Raw genomic sequence first — 24107 nt, 5'->3', positions numbered from 1 at the left:
TCCCCCGACCATAAATTAGGAGGGTGAGACGATGGGGCAAAAAAAAAGAGAGTGGGAAAGTTTTATGTTCTTCCTCTTATTTATATATATTTATTTGTATGTATGTATATATATATATATATATATATATATATATATATATATATATATATATATGTATGTATATATATATGTATGTATATATATATGTATGTATATATATATGTATGTATATATATATGTATGTATATATATATATATATATATGTATATATATATACACATATATATATATACATATATATATGTATATGTATATATATACATATATATACATATACATACATATATATACATATACATACATACATATACATATACATACATATACATATATATATATATATATATATACATACATATATATATATACATACATATATATATATACATACATATATATATATATATACATACATATATATATATATACATATATATACACATATATATACATATATATACACATATATATACATATATATACACATATATATACATATATATATATATATATATATATATATATATATATATATATATATATGAATTGAACATATAGAGTCTCATAGTAATGCAATTTTAACTCCATTAGATCAGTGATTGGTCAAAGTCGCAATGAACCTCTTCAAGCTCCCATGCAAGATAAGTTTTTTTCTCTTTTTTTGTATGATATAGTAATTTCATATCTTTTCTATATCAATAATAATCATCTTCGAAGTATAATCAATATTTATCATAACTTGATTTTTGATTTGATTTGCAATGATAGAACTATTGTATTTCTTATGATCCCAATTTAATATTAACAAATTATATTCATACTTTTTATAAAACTTAATAATTCTAAAATTATCGATTCCACCACGAGCTACTATCATCTATTGATAATCGAAAACTTTACATTTTATTGTTATTTTATAATTTCAAGTTGCTTTGATCTCAAAGTCTCTTCGAATCAGAGTCTTTCAAGACTTTTTGAAATTCATCTCCATCTCAAAATACTTGCACAAAGATATTATTTGAATTACAAAATAGTATGTATAAAAAATATTTAATAAAATAATTTTAGAGGCTTTATAATACCCTCGCCAACAAAAAGATCATCATAGGAACAATCATCTTCTTCAGCGTAAGGAAGTGGTGTCATTTGTTCAAGATTATCATATATGTCCTCGCTTAAAAATGCATCATAAATGTTATGATTAATGACACCTTCAATCTCTTCTTTTATTTTTTCTTCATCCAATTCATTTTCAAAGATATCAACACTATTACTATTATTATTTTCATCATAATAAAATAGATCATTCAAGTTTATGATACGAGTTTCAAAATCAGATCTATTTAACAATCTCTTTGATGTATCACCTAATCTCTTAATATCAATCTAATTAAGAAAAGAAAAATACTTCATTTGTGGATTATCCCTATAATGAGATTATTAGATAAATAAGCATATAACATTTCCATAACACTATAGCACAAGCTATGGTAAAAATTTAGATTCATTCAAATTTTGTATAATATTTTTTGACATTTGAACTTATAAAATGTCATCCAAATAATGTAAAATTTTTAGGAAAGCTTTCGGTTGCAACCAAATGGACCTCTATGATATATTTTCTAATTTATAATTTTTTTGATATTTTTCTTTTTTTTTAGAATTTGCACAATCTATGATTTTTTTTTTAATTTTTATATTTTTTATTTCCATCAAAATATGATACATTTATGTAACATTTTTTGACAATTAAGCTTATAAATATGTTCTAAAGGTGTGATAAAAAATTAATCCAAAAAAATCAACTAGTATTCGATACCCTAGTTTTGGTTTGATCCCAAAATCTAAATAGTATATGATTTTTAAAATTTCTGCATAGTCTATTATTTTTAAAATTTCTTTATATATTTTGAATATTATTATTATTATTATTTGTAGTATTTTTTGGATTTGGATATCTTGATTTTGGCTTGATCCTAAAATCATAGTATCAACCTAATGAGTAGTCCAAAGGCTTTGAAATTTAGGGAAAACCTTTATATTCCAACCAAATGAACTTCTATAACAAATTTTTAAATTTATACAATTTATATATATTTCAGATTTATATGATTTTTTTATTTTTTTTATTCCATTTTGTTTTTTAGTTTCACCAAACCACCCTTGGATTTATGCAATGGTTTTTTATATTTTTAATCGTATCTGAACAGTTTTTCTTAATATTTTTAAGGATTATTCTACTTCTTAACAGTTTATTTTTCCTATTTTCTTTAATTTCTCTCATTTCTACTAAAATGTAAGAGTTTCCTTGCAATTTTTTTTTTATGGTAAAACTTGTTATGATAGTTTCCAGATTCAATGCTCATCTCAATGTGAAGGAATAAATACCAGTTAACTTTTGAAAAACTATTTTCAGCGAGAACTCATTTCATCATGCATAAATAACTATTAAATAAAAAAAAAACAAAGATAATAATTTACTTACATAACGTTTTTATTCTTTGGGATTCAATGCTAAAACAAATAAAAGACGAATAAAAAAAAAAGAAGAAGAAGGAAGGAGCAGCACCACCCACGTATAAAGGTTGCCGAAAAAGCTAAAGAAGAAGGAAAATGATAAGAGGAAGAAGAGTGACAGAGAGAATAAAAACATGAAGTTGACCCTTACAAATAATGTACGTCGAACTCCGAGCCACAACAACTACTTACATACTGTAGCAAAGTTGTAGGTTTCCTCATCCATGCTAAATCAGCCGTGAACCGATCCAGCATTGAACGAGTGATCCAAAAACTACTGTTTTGATCTTATGGTTTGTTTTTATTAGGGTTATCAGCAATGTGATGAGCAGAAGAAAGCACAAGAAGAGGATAAAAGGTTCGTTCAGAAGCACCTATGAATTCGTATCATTTCGAATGATCCAATCTCGATAACAGATGAAAGCCACAGTCAGTAGATCTTGGTATTTAAAGCTGTATTGTTGAGGGGAGACTATGATGAGCATATATATGGCTATGCTACATGGTTTTCACGTTCTCTCCCAAAATCTTAACCATTAAGCTTTGTACTGTTCTTTTCCCCTTCCGAAACTGCGTTGGGTACGATGGCTTTCCCATGCACGACCAATTGCAAGAGCTGATTCGTGCAGGTCTTGTGGCTCTCCCACTGTGGAGCACATGCATGCATGGTGGTCACTGCTTCCAGTGGAAGGTGAGTTGGAGGTGGTCATGCTTGTTGCCAAAAGGTTAGTGATAAAGAAGATAGTATGCATGCAGGCAGTCTTTATAGGATGAGATGTTGATAAAAGATACAATGAAAGGCTTTATCTTCTGTGATAAGAAGCAAGTGGGATCTGATGACACAAAATGCAGCAAAAGCTAGCTTCATCATATTTAGTGGTGGTCATGTCTGCTTTCCAAGAGAAGGAAGATGAGAAAAAGCAGGGAAGACCAACATATTGAAGGTCCTTTTGCCTACGATGATCGAGTGGCCAGAGTTTTCTAGGTTATCGTCATCACAAATGCATTGAGCATTTGATCATTCCATCCTGAAAGAGAGATGGAGGTGGACAACAACCATGGAAGGAGAAGGAATTCCATAGAGGAGTAGACTTGGTGCACAGTGCATGCACTGTACCGGAGATGACAGAAACATGTGGGCGATCAACATGTCCACTCCTGCAATTGCTGACTGCACAGGAAGGTCCCCCATTTGATTTTACCGCATGGTGGATTGAGAAATGTAAACGCTATAGACCATGAGGACGAAACAATCTGGAGGTGATGCTGATGTTTTCCGGGAAGATGCGTCTGCCACTCAAAGTGTTATTGATAGTTCTTGTACTTTGGTCCTAAATTTGATTTACATTTTGCATCTCTTATTTTCTTTCTCCTTTACCTCTTTTTTTGTTTTCTTTTGTACATTTCAAATATGTTGCAGGGAAAGAAAAAGGAAAATAAATTTCCTTTTTTTTCTTTTCTTTTCTTGGTTGAGCATAAAAAATTGCAAATGATGCTTTGGTGTCTATTATTCCATGAAGCATTCTTAGCCTCAGATCCAATGCAAGATTTCTGAATCATATGTTGAAGCTAATGTTTCCATTCCACAAAATGTCTCATTCCTTCATAGACTAGAAAAAAGATGGAAGAACATTTGTATGTGTCTGCTAAATGTAAACCAGTCTATCAAATGGTGTCCCACATCAAAGAAGAAGATCCAACCCAACATGATTGCTACATCCAAGATGAAATGATAAAGAATTAGAGACAGATTGATATTTGAAAGAATACAAGTATCAAAAGCTCAATCAAATGTAGAAATAATTCATTCTTGAAAGATTCAGAAGTTTCTGTCACTGAACTTTTTTTCCTCCTTACTTCACAACTGATACTTGGGATAGAAATTTAGAAAGGGATAAAAAAAATATGTTGCAATATTTTTTTTTCAACCTTTTGAAACTAAAGATTTTATTAGATAACTCTTGAAAGTTTTATTATATCATTACACATCCAAATCTTTGTGAGATTTCAGGAATACAAACATCACTCTCAATAATGCATGCTTTGGACCATTTGTACTATATGAATAACTTGTCCCAGTTACTTTTCTCTTTCCATTGGTGAGCTCAACAGTCAACTCTTCTCTCTCTCTCTCTCTCTCTCTCTCTGAGATGTTTCCTAGATGCGACCAATAAAACTTTCTTTGTTGTCCAAAGTCCTTTTATCTTGTTGGTAGGCAACACATAGGAATTAGATTGCTAATAGACATGGTATCGAACAGACATCAATCTTAGGTCAAACAATGGCCAAAGCATAATCAAGTCTGCAATCCATAAACAGAAAATGCTATTTAAATCGACCAAATTGTCCGAAAAATCCAAGAAACTTATATAGACATGGTGATTTTGTCTAGATAAAATAGATTGAGCCAATAAAATACCAATATGGACTGTCAAACTTACTACCAAACATGAACACCTTATGGGGTGTGCTTATTGCTTACAAACCTAATTGGGATAATCTTTTCAAATGACAACATATAGATTAAGATGTGGATTATTATTTTAATGTTGCAAGAGTTTCAACATAATATCAAGAGGATAAGATCCTATCCTAGAGTTATTTACAAGTGCACTTCTAGATCACATCAAGATTGGGACAGGCCCCTCAAGTGGGTGATATGGTCCTTAAATTTCTGGTTTAAGTGATTTGATGACCAGGAAACTTAATCTTTATTCTACTCCTTTCTTGATTCCTTTCCCTTTACTACCATTTTGGTATTTGGCTACCTACATTGAATGCTTGTTGGATATGTAAAATTTACTTCATACAATTGAGACATCACTATATCTGAAAACCCCCATCTGCCTTAATATTATCAGGAATAAGTTAACATATCTTATAATTATTTATCCAAGTATTCCAAGCCATGTTTTGAATACTCAGATAAATAAGTGAATGGATTTTTTGTGCAATAGTCTTTTCTTTCTCTTCCAAACACCTGTAGTCAATCTTTGGCAGTCCTTGGGAGATCTGTTGGACTATGAAAACCAGACATCCTTATTTACCCCTCCTTCCTCCTCCATTGATGCCTGTGATACTATGATGATTACTGTGCAAAAAGAAAAGTGTGAAGCAGCTGACAGAGTGATTTTTATATTGGTTATAATTCGTAGAACACATTATTCCAACCTCCATGCCATGGCTTCATATCATCAACAATGTCAACAGTATCTGGTAATATTTAATCCTCTCTGGTCAGAAATGGAATCACAACCTAAGCCTTGCCCTGTGAATGATCTGTCTTCTGAGAGAGGAATATACCTGTTGTAGCTTTGAGGGTGCCTATCTGTGATGTCATTTACTTTCCAAAAGGTGTCCTTGGTAGAACTTTTCACTTTCTCCTCTCCAACAGGCAAAGCATGAAAGGAAGTGTTCTAATGGAAGTAAACTATCAGTAGTTACATTTAATTGTATAATGGGATAGTAAAACTCAAGAAAAAAGTTTGAGACTGCATCTCTTTGATTCATTTTTTTCATAATAATAAAATAAAATTCCATATCTACCCTTCAAATGCAGTGGAGCCTCTCAACTACTCTCTCTCTCTTCCTTTCCTTCTCTCACTTAATGGTTCTTTTTCTTGCCTCTGGTCCATCTTGTTCTATAAATTCCACCCCTCTCATAGGCTCCAATTCCCTTTCCTTCTCTCCTCTTCTTCTTTGCTAAGCTTTGTAAGAGGTTCTGCTGCTGCTTTTTTGTTCTTCTGTAGTCCTCTTCCTGCTTCGAGTGGCTGGTTTGCCTCGAAGATTTTTCTTGGATTGCAGCTGAATACTGTTGTTCTTGCTGTTGTCCTTGTTGTGTTGGTAGAAAAGGTCCCTCCTTTGCATCTCCTTCGACTGGATTCCTGTTCTTGGGATCCTTTCTGCTACGAATTGCTGGGGAAACTCTGCCAAAATTTTCTCTGGAGATTCTGTTTCTGGGTTCAGCATCACATCCACCTTGCTGCTGAAGTCTGGGGTCGCTCTGTGCTGCTCTCTGTTCCAAGATCTCATCTTTGTGTATTAAAATCTCTCGTTTTTTCCCCTTTCCTTTCACATGCAGCATCGGTTTCTCATCATCTTTCCGATCTAAGTCTATGTTGGCTATCAACAGTGAGATCTTTCTCTCTGGATTTATGATAACTTCCACCCTCAGGCGCAGCACCCATCTCGTCCAGTCCTTCTCTGTTGTCTTCCTCTACTGGTTCTATGTGTTCTCGTGGACTCGTTCTTAGTATCGTTTTCTAAGTAATAATCTTTGTATACCGATACTATTTAGACTTATTTCCACCCAAGATCTAGTCTTTCCTGAGGCATCAGCATCATAGTCTCTAAAGGACTGCTAAAGATCTCAGTGTTCCATGGCTTCTCCCGGTGGGACTTCGTCAGGATCCAGCCTGCTCCAGACGTCAGGCTCCGAAGAGGATCTGCAGGCACTGATGGACCAGAAGAGGCAAAAGAGAATGATATCCAACCGCGAGTCCGCGAGGCGGTCGAGGATGCGCAAGCAGAAACATTTGGACGATCTGACGGCGCAGCTGAACCAGCTGAGGAAGGAGAACAGCCGGATCCTGACATCCTTGACCCTCACCACACGGCATCATTCGGCTGTGGAGGCCGAGAACTCTGTCCTCAGGACTCAGATGGTGGAGCTCGGCAACAGGCTGCAGTCTCTCAGTGAGATCCTCCACTGCTTGAATGGGAACACCGCCATCACCAGTGGTCTGTTCTGTGATGGCCATCAGGTCAATAATAGCTTTAGCAATCCATGGAACCTCATGTACATGAACCAGCAGCCCATCATGGCTTCAGTAGGCAATATGTTCCTATACTGACAGAGAGGGAGGTTGGTGTCTGCAGTGTTGCTATCACTGCTTTGTCAATGAGTTGGTCTTTGTCTATCATGGTGTCTGTTGTAGTATGTATGTTGGGTAGAAGATCAAGACATATATTAGTTTTCAGAGCTTCAAGGAATCAAACAAGATCTGTATCAAGCATAAACATCTCTCTCTCTCTCTCTCTCTCTCTCTCTCTCTCTGTATATGTGTGCCATGTTATCAGAACTGATCAAGAGCTACATTAAATTGCAGTAGGTCTGCTTTGACTTATGAAGATGCCCAAGCAGATTGTGAAAAGCTCAAGAGTTTGATAGATTGAAATGATAAAATGTGTGACAAGTGGCTTGAAACATGTAGACTACAGAAAACAATTTGAATTGTTAGGTCCATTACAAAGGCATCACTTCAGCATAGACATCTTAATCAGTGAGCTCCAAGTAATATAATATCAGTTGCCATTGTTGCTGATGCCTGCCATTGTATTCTTTTCTGCCTGGATTGTGTTGGCTGGCCAGTCTGATAGCTGAAGTTAATGTTGCAGACAATTTCTGGGATGGAATCTGCTGAAACAGCCAAACTGTACACCTTAGAGCTATCCAATGGTGCATTCACAGGTGTATGCACATGAAGTACTGTTCTCTGACTTCCATTATTTAACATTGTTATCTTGTATAGGTTATGACATCTTTTTTCTTTGCTCCCTGTGGACCACAGTGTTTGTCTGTGGACAAGAATCAATAATTGATCCTGTGAATTTAAGTTTCACTCTGTCAAAAACTTAGTAAAATATCACCACATGAGTCCAAGTTCTGAGGGTCCTGCAAAATATAATTTCCAGGAAAAGGAAAACATAAATGAATGTTCATAGACATAAAAACTGACTGCTGATTCCCTGTGATCACTGAACATGTTGATCCAAGCATTGTTGGCTGACCAAGAAACTAAGACAAGAACCTTGAGTGCAATAAAAATGTCATTCTTGACGTATGTATTGAATTGTGTATGTGCATATATACATACAAACACACACACCATATATATATATATATATATATATATATATATATAATGTAAAAATATAACAGATGATTAAACATGGTATAAATTGTATATTAATATTAAGTTAACGTACATTTTATCAAAGTAGTAACACCACCAACTCATCTCGTCACCCGATGGAGGAGACCACCAAGTAAAAATATGAGAGCTCCCACCAACTCTTCGCCTATGAGGGATCAACCCATGATCCCTACTTGTCCTAACTTCCTAAAAAGAGTTTATAAAATATACTTCCCGTTGACACTACAATTAAAGAAAGAGTTATGCTCTTATATTAATGGTCGATGGAATAGCTCCACTCCCCCACACCTCCCTTTCGGACGATTGAAGGAGGGACCACTTCATGCCTAACTTAAAGCAGCTAAAAGGCTGAATAGGGAATGACATCCCAATTGCCCAACATCGATGCCAGCCTCGAGATGACACGCTCATAAGCTGCCTTCATTAATGGCCCTTAACAAGTAGAGTAGAGGGAACCCTCACCAATCCCTATCCTCGTTGCCAAGCACTCAAATATAAAAATCGAACCATATATCAAATAGGGGTAAGTAGGTGAACACCAAACTTTCTTGAACAATGCTAACTCTCTCCCTCCTCATCCCCCTTACTTAAGCATCGAAGAGCTTATGTTGAGACATCTCTCGACACAGACCTATTGTGTAGGATCCCTGGCATGGCAAAGGAGGTACTATGAGATAACTCCCCCATGGGCAAGGCGATTCGTCCTCCCAGACCAATTCACTCCCTCCATAAGTAGGAAGTTCTCCACGCTAGCTCTCTACGTCGGTGCCTCATGCTAGCTCTCCTCAAGTTGACTCATCAATCGATGGTCTCAGTGTAATAATATTTTGACACTAGAAGAAAAATCGAATATCTCAGGAACGTCCTACTATAACTCCTCCCAACGAGTGCTTCGATAAGAAGGTGCTACTCTTAGTGCTCCACTCTTTTAAGAAGAAAAGAGTTTTATATATATATATATATATATATATATATATATATATATATATATATATATATATAAAAGAAGAAAAGAGCAAATTGTTATGCTTCTTCCTTTATTCAATTGCTAGAAGAAGCAAATTGTGATACTTCTTCCTTAAGCTGTTCTTGATAATGCCTCGCTGAAAAAGGAGGGTTATAAAGTATATATGTAAGGATTAACTCCTCACAAAAAGTGTGTTGGGTTGATGAAATCACCTGTCATGCTCTCTATATTAAGATCTCAATGCATGATAAGAAATGCTTCAGAATTCCATGTTGCAGCTCAAAGGTAATGAAGAGGTGCAGGCAGCCATTACTGAGGAGACAAGGCAAAAGGCAACTTTGGGTTACTGGGACAACACTCTGTACTTCTCTGTATCTGCCTGTGATGGTGGAAATCTTTGGTGACTATGGTAGTGGTAGAGTGATCACTCATCACATCTTAGAAAAGCTTGATCATGACCCTAAAACTCCTCATTGAGTGGCACTTGAAGGTGGAGCATGTTCCAATCAAATAATTGTTGAGAGTAGTCCACAGACAAAGAGTTAGGCACTGGATCACATCAAAGCCCTTCTGAAGACATTAACATACGAAAGTTGGTAACCTTAATGCATCATGAGAAGCTTAATCTACACATGTAGATTTCAGAAGAATGTGATTTGACCATGTAACTTGGAAACAGATAACACGAAACCATGAAACACATGCCATTAGCAGTAGTAGTAATATTAGATAGCATGTTTTGCCACAGCTCAAGTCATTCTTTGTCCTTTTAGCTTCAGCTTTGCCAGTTTTACTGCCAACCGCCAATAGATCCTGTCGATCCATTGGAAGACAGCAATCCTCATGCCCTGTTTCACGATCATTGTGCCAACAAAACCCCAAAATCCAACCACGAATCCTATGACAATGCTAGCAATGTTCAGTATCATTTCGAGCTTGTCACTGTTATCTTCTTCTTGAATTCCTGCAGAAGCTGGACCTTGAGAAGCTTCATCACCGGGGCACTTTGGCAAAGGCGTTCCACAGAGGCCTTTGTTTCCGACGTAGATCGAGGGATCATTTAAGGTCTGCAATTGATCGCTCGTCGGGATTCTTCCGGACAAGTGATTGTAAGACAGGTTCATGTGGCTCAGGAAATTTAGAGCAGACAAGCTCGAAGGAATCTCGCCGCCGAGATTGTTCATCGACAGGTCGAGTGATTCCAGCTGCCTCATGCCGCCAATATCAGTCGGGATTTCCCCCGCCAAATGGTTCTTGGACAAGTTCAGGAAATGCAGTCCATGGAGATCGGTCAGCTCAACCGGAATCTCACCATGCAGATCGTTGTTCGACAGATCTATGCTCGTCACCAGCGATAGCACGGTGCTGTACTCGATGGTCGATCCTTTGGTGGTTATCAGGACATGCTCACTGTAGTACCGCGCGTTGCTGTCGATCAGCGGCTCTATGACATTCTGTATCACGACCATTGCGTCCAGCAATCCAATGGACGAAGGGATGGCACCGGAAATATTGTTGCAGGAGAGATCCAGGACATGGAGGGATGTGAGGTTGGATATGTGCGCCGAGATGGTGCCATGGAGTAGATTGGACCTCAACCGAAGAACCTTCAAAGACGAGAGGCTGCTTCCTATCCACCTCGGTAGCTCACCAGACAACCTGTTCTCACCCAGATCAAGGGTGATCAATTGCTTGCAGTGTTTCAAGAAGGCAGGAAGACTTCCAGAGAGGCTGTTATTGTTCAGGTGCAGAGACTGTAGCGATGTTGGATATGAGCTGTGGCAGTCCGGCAACTCCCCGGACAAGCCATTGTTGGACAGATCGAGGACTTCCAGTAAGGTCATGTTGCAAAAGAAGGGAGGGAAGTCTCCACTGATACGGTTGTCAGACAAGGTCAAGATGGATGGGTTCAGATCAGCTGCAAAGCTCCGGGGGAGAGGTCCCGAGAAGGAGTTGTTGGAGAGGTTTATGATGCTCTGCTCGACAGAACGCACAACTGGTAATGAACCATGCAAGCTGTTGGAGCTCAAGTCAAGGTAATGCCAGCCACTGGGGTTGAACCCCGAGAACCAAGCTGGAACGGCACCCCAGAGCCCTGTTCTGGACAGGTACAGGTTTTCTAGGCTCGTCTGGGTTCGGATCCAAGCAGGAATTATGGTTCCCAGATGACAGGAGCTCATTCCAATGGTGAAGGCATCGAAAGGAGGAACCCAGTCGTCAGGCAGGATCACCCTCAAGGTGTTCTGAGAAATGTCCAAGAACTTTAAGATGGCGAGATTGGCGAAGTGGGATTCGGTCACATTCCCTGCCAAAGAGTTCGAGGGGAGGTACAACTCAGAGAGTTCAGATAACTGGCCCAAGCTTGGAGGGATGATCCCACTCAAATTGTTGTTAGAAACATGCAGGGAAGATAGACGCAGTGGTGGAGAGCAGTTCGACAAACCATCTATGAAATCAGCAAGCTCCCCTGCGACAATGTTGTCGGACAAATCGATGTACTCTAGGTTGCACAAGCTTCCCATTCCCCTCGGTATGTTCCCCGTCAAGCTGTTGGATGACATGTCCAGGCGCCGCAAGCTTCGGAGGCCCCCGACGGTCGCTGGTATTCGTCCAGTAATGAAGTTGTTCTGCAAGTACATGGCCTGCAAGTTCTCCAGGTTCCCAATGGACGGAGGTAGGTGCCCTGTGATGCTGTTATGCGACAGGTAGAGCTCTTCGAGGTTGCGGAGATTGCCGATGCTCTCCGGTATCGATCCGGCGATGGTGTTCCTTCCCAAATACAATTGTATCAGGTTGGTGAGGTTCCCTATGCTCTGTGGTATCTCGCCACTGAGGTTATTGCCGGAGAAGTATATGAACTCCAAGCGAAGGAGATTCCCAACGGTCTGTGGAATGTCACCGGAAATTTGATTGGAGCTGAAGCTTAGATACCGTAGGCTGCTGAGATTTCCCAGCATCTCGGGAAGATGCCCGGTGATCTGATTGTTGTCTATGACCAGGTACTCCAGGTGCCTTAGGCTCACCAAGATGCGTGCGATGTCTCCGGTTAGCTTGTTCCATTGCAGATCCAGATTCCGCAAGCGCTTGCTGGCGTTGCCCACAATCCCATAGATTTCGCCTTCGATGTCGTTGGCCGACAGATCTAATTCCAGCAAGTTAGTGAGAGCCGCCAGCGCAGGTTGCAGCGGCTGGATATCGAACCCGCCGCAGGAGCCGAGCTGGAGATGCTCGAGGGTGCTGGCGTTGGACAGCCAGTTTAGGATGGAAGTGTTTATGTTGAGGTTACCGGAGAGATCGAGCATGGTGATGGAGGTGAGATTGAAAGGCGGCAGGGTGGGCGGGACGTACGTGGGATTCGACCACTGCAGGTGCAGCACTTGGAGGGAGGGGATGGAGTTGATGGAGTGGAACCAATTGGTCGCTAGCGACATGTCGACGCAGCTCATGTCGATATACCTGAGATAAGGAAGGTGAGAGAGCCAGCCGAGGTCATCCACGTGCAGGTCGCCGTAGCACCCATTGAGATCCAGGTAGCGAAGGGCGGAGAGGTTCCCCAGCTGATGAGGGACGGCGCCGGCGAACATGGCGCTCGACAGGTTCAGGTACTCCAGGTGCACCAGGGATGCGAACGTCTCGGGCACGGCGGCGGAGGAGAAGTTGTTCATGCTCAGGTCCAGGTACTTGAGGTGCGTCAGCTCAAGCAGAGAAGGGTTCACCCTGCTGGCGTCGACGTCTCCGACAACGTCCAGGTAAGGGAATCGTAGGTCGAGCTTCGTGACATGGCCAGTGGCACCATCGCAGGCAACTCCTCTCCACGTGCAGCAGTCGTCGCCGGTCCAGGAGGCGAGCCAGTCGCCGGAAGGGTCGTACATGTCGGCGCCGACGGCAAGGAGAGCCCTCCTCTCGTTCTCTACGCAGCTCCCCTTCGCTTCGAGACGAGAGATGGCTCTGCTGCTGATGAGCAAGGCCATCAGCATCACATACATCGGAACAAGAGCTCCACCTCCGCAGCCATAACCAGTAGCCATTGCTTGATTAGGGGAGGAAGAGGGAAGGTAGGTGCGATGCTGTGGCAATCAAAGCCACGGATATATATCATGTTGCACTGTGGCTGGTGCAAAGTGCGGGGGATGGTATGGTCCCATGTACAGTGATATATGTACGTAAGCTTTATGTAAGGCATTGTGGGAACGATGACCGGTGATAGCACGCGTGTTTGACGGGTGCTTTGTGCATGTACTGCCGATGGGAATAAATATAGGAAATGGAACCAATATGAAGGAGAAATAAGTGAGATCTATTTGGACTTATGTCACATCACAGACATCATTTTTGAAGTTGTTGGGAATGTGACAGGACTTATAAAGAAGGAGACTTAGGTTTTGGTCAAACTTGTCATCTGCCTTGGTGATGGCTGCATTATAGCGTAGGTGTAAGGAGGATGCACCAATTATTTATATGGACTAATAGGTCAATTTGTCCACAACTATGTATCCACACAATGATTTATGACTGAATTAAATCATTATATTTAAAGAGAAAAGGAAATGGAAGTGATATTTTTTTTATTAATTAGAAAATACCTTAAAATTATGTAAGAAGCTTAATAATATAGTACATATATTTTCCAACAAAAGACAAGCACCCAAAAATAAATCATCTTCTCGGTAGATTATAAAGGACTGGTTTACCATGCTTGCCACTGTATTTTTTGTATTAATTCAAGGTTATTTGATATAGATTGGTGTATACTTATTTATGGCACCATAATTAGGTTGATGTGACACCACTATCAGTTTTATTTTTGTGTTGAGTCAAACATATACTTTGTTGTTTGTACTCAAAGAGTTCTATTAGTTGATCCTTCTAGTAAATTTCCACGCCCACTTGACTTAGTCACAACTCTTAACACATGGCAAGACCAATTGTACATAACAAATGATGCAGCATAGTCAAACGCCAACGATTAGGTTAACATGAGGTGATCCAAGTGTAACTCCTATCTCTTGTCCAAGCAACGAATGATGAGACGTATGAGTCGTAAGATAATATTTGCCTTAATAGAAGGACAAAATTTCTTTGAGAAGATACCGAAAAAATCAGAAATGATTTGATGTATCGGAATTGTTGACATGACAAAAGCTTTCGTAACAAAGCTATCTCTCTCTCTCTCTAGATCATGACTTCACTTTCAACTTGCTTCCTTTATCCATCAATCTTTTCGAGTTGGTTTATATCCCACCCACGAGTAGTAGTGGGCTCGATTGAAACAGACAAGAAGATGACTAAAGGTCTGTAGCCCGCAATAACCCAACCAATTTCCCACTAAATCATACCGACAAAGGAATTATATATATATATATATATATATATATATATATATATATATATATATATATATATATATATATATATATATACATGAGAATTAATTGATAGACTCGAAGTATTTTCTTAATTCTAATAATTATTGTTTTTAATTAAAATGATTGCAAAATTTGATCTTGATTTGATGTTGCCACTCAAGTGGATATGATATGATTTTTCTTCCCACTACCTAATTTGCATATGATCATTTGAAGATGTGGTGTATGGGGCCACATATGGAATCATATCTAGAAGGAGTTCCACACACAAACAAATAGGTCAGTGGGAGACCCCATGATGGGGAGAGGAGCTCAGAAACTAATGGAAAATGGCTGCACACACCCATGGGCATATCAAAACACTGGTTAAGATGGTTGGGCAAGTTGATGATGAAGAGATTTTGACACCAACGTATGGAAATCAACCCATGGGATGGGATATGAGGAGAGTGTTGGGGCATTCAAATTTATGTGTTGATCATCAACTTTATCCTTATAAGAAGTAAAGAAATTTAGAACATAGTTATTGTATCCGGATTGGATTTAATGATATAGTTCGAAACCTTAAATCCTAAACCTTACTTAACTTTACATTATTGATGGCTCGATGAATATGTTCAAATGTCTCTATAATCTCCTGATATCTCATTAGAGGAGAATCGTTAACTCGTTAAATTATTATCCAAAATTATTACAAGATACTATTGATAATGTTTCAAAGGTCGCGGTTTAATTGGGCCTAAAAATAATAAATGATCAGGCCCATATAGCCCAAACCTAAGTAAATATACTATTCCACAATTATATGTACAACTGATCATCAGATCAATAGTTAATAAGATATTTTGATTTGTAATGCATCCTGCAAGTGCCATATATGACATTTGATATGTCAAGTTTACTTGACTTGCAGTATATAAACTTTAGTCTTTTAAATCAGTCAACAGGTCAATGTTTATTCCTATTGATGAATGATCTCATTTAAAGTATGTAAACAATGCTAGAGTCCAACTGATGAGGAAAGATGAATCACAGCTGACGAATTCCAATTGATATCACAGTGATCACACTTTTCTGAACAACAAAGTACATAAAAAAAGAGAAAGGGACAGTTGCAAGGAAGTCATGCACTAATTGAATGTGATATTAATGAAGTTGTAATTACATGATAATGCTCCATGAAAACTTGGTATGAAACTTAATCTGCATGTTTTCCTTTTTCAAGTGAGATCAGAAACACGAAAGAGGAACAGATGAGATCATAAGGTCATTGCCAAGTTGTGCAGCCACTTCCTCCAACCACTACTCATGCAAGCTGGTTAGTTGCAGTAATAGATGAGTTGTTCATCTTCCATGTCTTGTAGCTTTCATCCTTTAGCTGGAGAATGTCATCCTGATAATTCATTAGCTAGCCTTAGCAGGCATTCAAATAGCTTCATGGAAGTGGGTGCATGAATCATCAGACTGATGCCACCAAACACACATTAGAAAGTAGCATTGGCCTCAGGAGCAGGTAGAGAATTGTCTGATCCAAGAACCAAACAAATGCAAAGCAAGGCAAAAGAGGCACCAATCCTTGATTGGCCATGGGAAGAGACACACAGATATGTGAGGCTGATTCATTTTGGCAATGTGAGGAGCAGGTATCCATGTCCACCTCAACTGCTACTGCAAATTACTTTTTTTTTTTTGTGGATAGAATTGCCAGTAGAGATCTGAGTTCATACATTGTGGTAACTAATGCACTGTGAAGCTGGTACTCTTCTGTTTACTTACCTTTTCCTCGTGTGCATATGAATGGAGGACTGGTATGTAGTTGGACAGAGAGTGTGATAATATTGTTTGATGGAAACTCCTACATGCAATATTTAGATTACCAGAATATGTGACAGTGGATCATGAGGGTTTGATGTATGCTAGATACTAGTTCATCACTATTCATCAGTTTAATCCTTTGGGTTAATGATATCAAGTTACCTTCTTGATGCCCATGTCGTCTAAATGCTATTATCCAAGTTTGACCAAGCTAGAAGTTGAAATGGTAAATTAAGGAGTATTGGATTATTGTGCTATGGTCTTCCCTACCCTTTCTAGGAGGCCTATTGTGTCTTTTAATAAAGTTTTGTCTGCCTATGAAGCCACCTATCCAGGACTGAGCTTGACTTACCACCTAATCCTTGTGGCTGTTTATGGATCTGAGGAATTTATTTGACATTTCCTTTACATTTTTTGTATGCACTAAATCCTTCCTTCCTTTGAACTGTCAATGGAACTTGTTTTCCTCAGAGGAAGTGACTTGAAACCTTAGGTTGGCAGGACTTCTTATCGCACAGTCACTAAGGTCAGTAAGATCCTTTTGTCAGATTTTATTTGATCTTGTGCTACAAAAACATGAGCCAAAACTAAACAAGGTTTTCGTTCATTTCTAAGACAACATTTGACCACCATTGTAAGCAGATACAGTCAACTATTGCAGAGCTATGTGAATAGCAAGTCAAATCCCAATCTCAAAAGAAGTGAAGTGATTCTAATCACTTGCATGGTCCTGTTGAATAAAATACCTGTTTCTGTTATACTTGCTCTTCTCATGGTGGCCATGGAGTAGGAGGAAGAAGCTAAGCAATAGCCTACTAACTCCACTACCTCGAATTAATTGTTATGCCTTTCTGCACTATAAATGCCCCAATCTAATCTTCCATCATCACCAAGAAGCATTTCAAGAAGAAGAAGAAGAAGAAGAAGAAGAAGAAGCAGGAAACATGGCTCTTTCTATCAGCAGCTTCCTTATGGTCCTCGCAGCCCTCGCTCTTTCTCCTCTCTGCTTCGCCTTCCCTTATGGCGGCCCGTTCCTCTACCCACAGTTCTACGATCACTCGTGTCCCAAAGCCCAAGAGATCGTGAAGTCCATCGTCGCGAAAGCTGTTGCGAAGGAAGCACGCATGGCTGCCTCCTTGCTTCGCCTGCACTTCCATGACTGTTTCGTTAAGGTTAGTTCATTCGACCACATCACATAGATCGAAACGCAATGTGTAACACTGTCGTGTGTGTGTGTGTGTCTCTCTCTCTCTGTCTCTTCCAGGGCTGCGACGCATCCATTTTGCTGGACAGCAGTGGGACTATTGTGAGCGAGAAGGGGTCCATCCCTAATCGCAACTCCGTGAGAGGGTTCGAGGTCATCGATGAGATCAAGTCTGCGTTGGAGAAGGAGTGTCCTCACACAGTCTCCTGCGCCGACGTATTAGCTCTTGCTGCCAGAGACTCTACTGTCCTGGTATGATACATATCTCGTTCCATGCTAGGGTTTAGATCTAAAGTCTCAGATTAGATTTATGTTGTTTGTGCTGTGGATTAGGCTGGTGGCCCGTACTGGGATGTTCCACTGGGAAGGAGAGACTCACTGGGAGCAAGCATACAAGGGTCTAACAACAACATTCCTGCTCCCAACAACACTTTTCAGACCATCCTCACCAAGTTCAAGCTCAAGGGACTCGACCTTGTGGATCTCGTCGCCCTCTCTGGTAACCTTAACACATGTAGCTTTATCTCAGGAATCACGCATGCAGTAACAGCGAGGTGATCCAATGCGATGCAGGTAGCCACACGATCGGGCTATCGCGATGCACCAGTTTTCGGCAGAGGCTGTACAACCAGACCGGGAAGGGGTTCCCTGACTTCACCCTCGACCCGGCCTACGCAGCTCATCTGAGGACGCGATGCCCGCGCTCCGGCGGCGACCAGAACCTCTTCCCCTTGGACTTCGTCAGCCCCACCAAGTTCGACAACTCCTACTTCAGGAACCTGATGGCCAAGACGGGCCTCCTCAGCTCCGACGAGATCCTCTTCACCAACAACCCGGCGACGATGCACCTGGTTGAGCTCTACGCGGCGCACAACGAGCTCTTCTTCCAGCATTTCGCCAGGTCCATGGTGAAGATGGGCAACATCACCCCTCTCACCGGGAACAAGGGAGAGATCAGGATGAACTGTAGGAAGCTGAACCATCAATAAGTGCAGTGACGACTTCCACTGGATGCCCTTCATGTTTCTGTAATCCTCGGTTGTTCTCTCCCCTGTGAGCTATCTCTGCTTGATGTTCTTGTTGGCCCTCCTCAGGTTAATCTGCTCGAGTGAAGTACCCAAAACCAATAAGGTTGATGTGTTGTCACCATTTATTTTCCTTCAATTGTAATCTTTTAGCCTCGTCCTCTTCCGAAGTGTGGTTGGAAAGCATCATGAAGAATGCATGCATGTGTGTTGGTGTCATCTTGCTCAAGACGCACGTACCTTCTGCCATGTGTGTCCATACATCGTGCTTTGAGATTCGTGCAGAGGAGATACTTACGCGAGGGGATCCACGTCGTCCATCCTTTGAGATGCCCACCAACTTCTGATGGCGCCATTACTTGAACGCCCCACCAAATGGATTACCAAGACCTTTCTCAAAGGTTTTTTTCGGATCAATTCCCGGGAGTCTTCTTCTAAAAATTCGATTTTGTGAGGTCTTCTGCCCTAAAGATCGAATTTTGATGCTTTTCGGTTGATCTCCTCATGCCAGCGATCCTGTCGTTAGATTACTGTCTGCGATATTCTAAAAGCTTTGAGATAGCAGGAAATCTCCGCATTTTTCCTTTTCTTCTTCTTTTTCTGTTATTGCGGCTGTCAAATCGCTTAGAATTGGCCAGAATAAGCCAAAATCAATTCTATCCAATTTTGCCAATTTCTGTCTATAAGTCTGAGAAAGCAATTCAAGAATCATACAGAGTAGTTCATGACAAATTGCTCAGGAATGTCTTTCTCATGTCTTAGATAGTAGCAGAAGGAGAAAGCAGTTTCTTTAGCAGAACTCTTCAATGATCAACCAGTGACTGCTACCGAAGGAGAAGAACAGCATGTAAATACTTGGAACAGGATCGTCATTTATTATCTAAGTAGACAACCGAACCACTGATGCTTCACCTTCCTCTTTGAGACAAATCCCACGTCTCTCTCTCGCGTCTTGTTATCCATCCATCAGTAGTTCCAGTGAGAGTATCTTTCAGTAGGATTTGACTTGTTTAGACGACAAGTCAACCGGAACATTCTGTGGATCTGTGAACATGAATTTATGTTGAAGACGTGTACGATTAGTATGATGCATCGGCAGGAGAGGCAACATTACAATTAGCAGCAGCAGAGGCTTTTGAAGCCATTCCCTCTGTTTACCAAAATGTTCTTGAGATGTTGAATGAGAGGCAAGAAAGAGCTGAGCAGAAAAATTTTCAGGTAATGGCAATAATGGATATCCATTAATTATTTTTTCCTTTTCAAGGAATTGAGAAGAAAAAATAGCAATTTATTTATAAATCTATACTCTTCATAATGACAAAAAACAGAAAAGAAAAATTGTGATTAGAAGCAGACCAGAAGAAGAATACAACATTCATTTGAAGAAACTCTAGAAGAAATCCACATTAAATTCACTTGCCAATGCTCCTCGATGGATATCAAAGCAGGTCTCTGCTACATCACAAGACAGAAACCTCATGGAATAGGTACTGTAATCTTCTGAGCTCTCTGCATTCGGTTTCTCTTGCCAAGGACTAAACTTGTGTTCATGGGCCTCCCCTCCATTCATGTGCACATGAGGTGGTGCTTCCCCCTCACTCTGAGCTACCCAATTCAAGGTCTCATCTCCCACCACATCTTTCATCTCAGCTCCTGTGTTGCAATTCCAGTTGCTGCTGTTGCTTGAGCTGTCTCCATAAACATCCAACACACTGCTGTATTCACGTAGCCCTGAGTTGGCATAGCACTCATTCTGCGCTAGTGATGATTCAAAAGATTGGTGGAATTGGTTGTAGATGTTCACATTATTCTCCACTGAATCCAGACATGTCTCGGTTTCGATCAGTGGGAATGGGTCGAACACCGGCTGTAATGGCAACTGCTCGAGATGTGTCCTGCTCGCCTCTTGGGCTTCGGTCTCTGTCTCGCACAGAGGCTTGTGGGTGCTCGGATCGATTCCTCTCTGTCGGAGTTTCTTCTTGAGGCACGAATTCCAGTAGTTCTTGATCTCATTGTCTGTTCTTCCAGGCAATTGTGATGCAATCTGCGACCACCTGCAACCACAAAACGTGAGAAAGCCTGACACCATGAGCTGCTTACATGATCTCCTCCAGGCTTGCCTGCTACCTGTTGCCCATGATCTCGTGTAGGCTTATTATCAAATCCTCCTCTTGCTGCGAGAAGTTGCCTCTTTTAAGGTCCGGCCGCAGGTAATTGATCCACCTCAGTCTGCAACTCTTCCCACAGCGTTGCAGTCCTGCGAGGAGAAAATAAGTATCTGAATTACACACAGGAATCGGGACGAGAGGGGAAGAAGAAGATTCGAAACAACGAAGAGCTGAAGAATGCCTGCTAATTTCGGCACAGAGCTCCAACAGCCGACTCCATATCGAATGATGTGATTGTAGAGCTTTTCATCTTCTTCAGGAGACCACAATCCTTTCCTTATCTTCTGCTCGAGACAGCAAGAATGCCGTCCCATTCCTCCAAACCCACGCCTGGTGTTCCTGGATGTGGAGGGACTTAAAAGGTTGATGTGCATGAGAGGATGAGGGAGGGGAATCATAAGCTGGATTTATTGCAAGCAATATGCTTGAGATTCAAGCTAGATGCGGAGGGGGAAGGAAAGAGATGGGAGAGTGGAGAACACACACAAACACACAGAGATGGAGAGAGAGAAAGAAACAGAGGAGGAAGGTGAAGCAATCAAGTGGTTTCTAAGCAAGTCTCTGAGGTCCTTGCACTGCAGTGGATTGAGATTTAAGATAGCTTCAGTGGCAGGAACAGAGTGAATAAAAATACTTCAAAAGAAGCTAGCAACTGTTGATGGAGGGAAAGCCAAAAGCTTTGCAGGTAGTTGGGAGATGACATTTTCACTAGCTGTAATGACCATGAAGCTTCGTTAATCTGCAATCTTTTCCCAAATATATTTTACATAAATTCATCTGAGTCAATGCAAGTATTGTTTATTTATCAATCATTGCCTATAAAAAAACATTGGCATCAAAATTTTTGCATGTCTCATGTAGCAATTAAGATAGTTTCAGTTTACATAAGATCTTTTTTCTGTGGATATGAACAGATTTCATGGTCTCAAATTGTCACCTGGATGTAACGAAAATTAGTCGCATCGGAATTGACCTAATCTTGGTGCTTCTCTAATCTCTACATGACTAGCTAACCACCGAAAATAATATCGGCGACTCGCAAAAGAAATTACTTGAAACTACTGAATCTTTTCCTTGATTCTTTTCTAGGTTTTCTCAAGGAGGTCAGTAAGATCTATTTTACCTTGAACTGTCATAGGGTTCAGAATCAAGTGACATGAAACATGAGATGTAGAGCTTCAATTTACTTTATATGGTGGTCCATTGAAGTCCCTGTCAATTGGCTTATCAGATTGAAGGTTCTATGTAAGCCTGTGCTAAGAACAAGATGAACCATGTTGCCACTTGTTGATGATTCCTTAGGTTTGTGACAGGGATAGATCAACCTCTGAACTGCTTTATTAAACTTAGCCTGTTTATGACAGTAATCATAATATTTATACAACAATTACATCTATATTTTGAACAAAAACAAATAGCCCCACCTGATTTTCCAGACTATAGCATCACTGTAGTCTGATTACCTGCAGCTTGTTGGAGATGCCATTACTGTTTCAACTTTGAACACAGAATTGGCACCATTATCATTCTTCCTGTTATAGTTTGAACAAAGGAAATTGAAGTGAAAGTTTCAAAGTTTCATTCACTTGTTGATGAATATGTTTCAGGCTGTGGCCACTGGAGTCTAAACAAGTGGCCTTAGACATGATCACAAGTCTGCATGATGTTTCCAGTTGCAATTAGCTGGACTTGTGGTAGCAGCACAAGAAATCAAGCAAGGATATCTTTGAAAACTACACAGATAAAAAAAAAATGCCGTAGTTGCATTGTAGAAGACCCCCAACTCTATCTTACGGTAATTGTGGAGACTACGAAGAGAAGCTACTATGTATATGGAAGACAGAAACAAAATCTATGAACTTTTTGGTCGACCATATTCATGTCAACAATGTCTGCCATCCATATATGGGTTAGCAAAAAACCACTGTTGTGGTGGCTGCCCTTCTTGTCCATCCAAATCTTTCCAAGACAACTTGGTAAGGATTCTTAGATGTGGACTTGAAGGTCTTCCACCCTACGCTAGATTCAACTACATACATGCCTCCCATGAAAAGGAAACATCATAGTAGCTCATCTTTGAAGTCACAAAAACCAGAGCCAAGGGAACTACATAAGAAACAAAGGCAATCCAGTACTTTATCTTCCCTATTATGAGGTTGGCCCTATTTTAAGGTGTATGATTAATTTACAGGTCTTTCATGATAACTCACTAAACTAATTGGTTCCATCCAAAAAAAGCATATGTATGCATTGTTGGAATGTATTCCTGTTGCCTGTAAGAAAACTTAGGTTGATGCTGATACAAGGAAACACAGGGTATGCCTCATGCAATCTGCAGCCTTGTTCATTTCTTCACCCCTCACCAACTCTGAATAGGATGTGCTCCAGACTTCATTGTGCTGACTCAGTAATCCTTTGATCTGTTAATCTTGAATAGCATTCTGAAGAAGTGGATCATGCAGATGAGTGAGTTTGTCCACCTCAAACATTGCGTAACAATGAGATTTGGAGAATAAGCCTTGCAAATTGTTCCACAAGGTTTACTCATCATGATCTCTCATGGTGAAGGTTTCCAACATGCATTTTCTCCCACACACCATATCCCAAAACTTTTCTGCAAAAGGACAGTCAAAAAGCAGGCGCAAATTTGTTTCGGTGAAAGGTATTTCTTCAGACACTCAACTAGCTAAAGGCAGGGATTAAGAGAAGGTAGACATGTTAAGCAGATGGATTAGTTGTTGACCTCAAATCTTTTTTTCCATCACTGAAAGATACTGCATGGAGGAAAGAGTGTCCCCCATGACAGATGCTGTCGCTGAGATGGAAAGATCAGGGAGATCTTGCTTGCAAGTTCTTCCCCAATCTTTGCAAGAAGCAACAACCATGATTGACTACATTCCAGCTTCCATGTTTTGGCATTGGAGAGGGATGAGCTAGCAAAGAGTGGGGAGAGAACAGTGCGTCACAAGAACCTGCTACTTCTGTTCTTGGTCATTCAATGTTCCTTCACAGTTACTTAACTATGTTTCCTGACCTCCACTGGGCATGGAAAACGAACTCAATTAT

At 40.1% G+C, this 24107-nt stretch overlaps 4 protein-coding genes across 4 annotated transcripts; 2 read left to right on the top strand and 2 right to left on the bottom strand.

Moving 5' to 3' along the window:
* Positions 1 to 6201: 6201 nt before the first annotated feature.
* Positions 6202 to 7579, top strand: LOC103980765 (bZIP transcription factor 11-like). Its single transcript, XM_009397264.3, has one exon. It carries the CDS (start codon positions 6940 to 6942, stop codon positions 7411 to 7413), a length of 474 nt encoding a protein of 157 aa, XP_009395539.1. The 5' UTR covers positions 6202 to 6939; the 3' UTR covers positions 7414 to 7579.
* Positions 7580 to 10079: 2500 nt separating this feature from the next.
* LOC135634902 (receptor-like protein EIX1) lies at positions 10080 to 13512 on the bottom strand. The gene is made up of 2 exons (XM_065145629.1): positions 12812 to 13512; positions 10080 to 12700 (listed from the first exon to the last, which is right to left on the bottom strand). Exons 1-2 carry the CDS (start codon positions 13489 to 13491, stop codon positions 10213 to 10215), a joined length of 3168 nt encoding a protein of 1055 aa, XP_065001701.1. The 5' UTR covers positions 13492 to 13512; the 3' UTR covers positions 10080 to 10212.
* A 4014-nt stretch (positions 13513 to 17526) lies between these two features.
* LOC135634903 (peroxidase 72-like) lies at positions 17527 to 19039 on the top strand. Its single transcript, XM_065145630.1, has 4 exons — positions 17527 to 17816; positions 17909 to 18100; positions 18182 to 18347; positions 18422 to 19039. Exons 1-4 carry the CDS (start codon positions 17589 to 17591, stop codon positions 18835 to 18837), a joined length of 1002 nt encoding a protein of 333 aa, XP_065001702.1. The 5' UTR covers positions 17527 to 17588; the 3' UTR covers positions 18838 to 19039.
* A 1145-nt stretch (positions 19040 to 20184) lies between these two features.
* LOC103980762 (myb-related protein Hv33-like) lies at positions 20185 to 21626 on the bottom strand. The gene is made up of 3 exons (XM_009397261.3): positions 21223 to 21626; positions 21001 to 21130; positions 20185 to 20927 (listed from the first exon to the last, which is right to left on the bottom strand). The coding sequence occupies exons 1-3, from the start codon at positions 21437 to 21439 to the stop codon at positions 20264 to 20266; spliced, it is 1011 nt and encodes a 336-aa protein (XP_009395536.2). The 5' UTR covers positions 21440 to 21626; the 3' UTR covers positions 20185 to 20263.
* Positions 21627 to 24107: the final 2481 nt, after the last annotated feature.

The sequence above is a fragment of the Musa acuminata genome, chromosome BXJ3-4, assembly GCF_036884655.1.
Source record: "Musa acuminata AAA Group cultivar baxijiao chromosome BXJ3-4, Cavendish_Baxijiao_AAA, whole genome shotgun sequence".
NCBI classification, from domain to species: Eukaryota; Viridiplantae; Streptophyta; class Magnoliopsida; order Zingiberales; family Musaceae; genus Musa; species Musa acuminata.
This window is presented reverse-complemented; position numbering and strand designations above follow the sequence as displayed.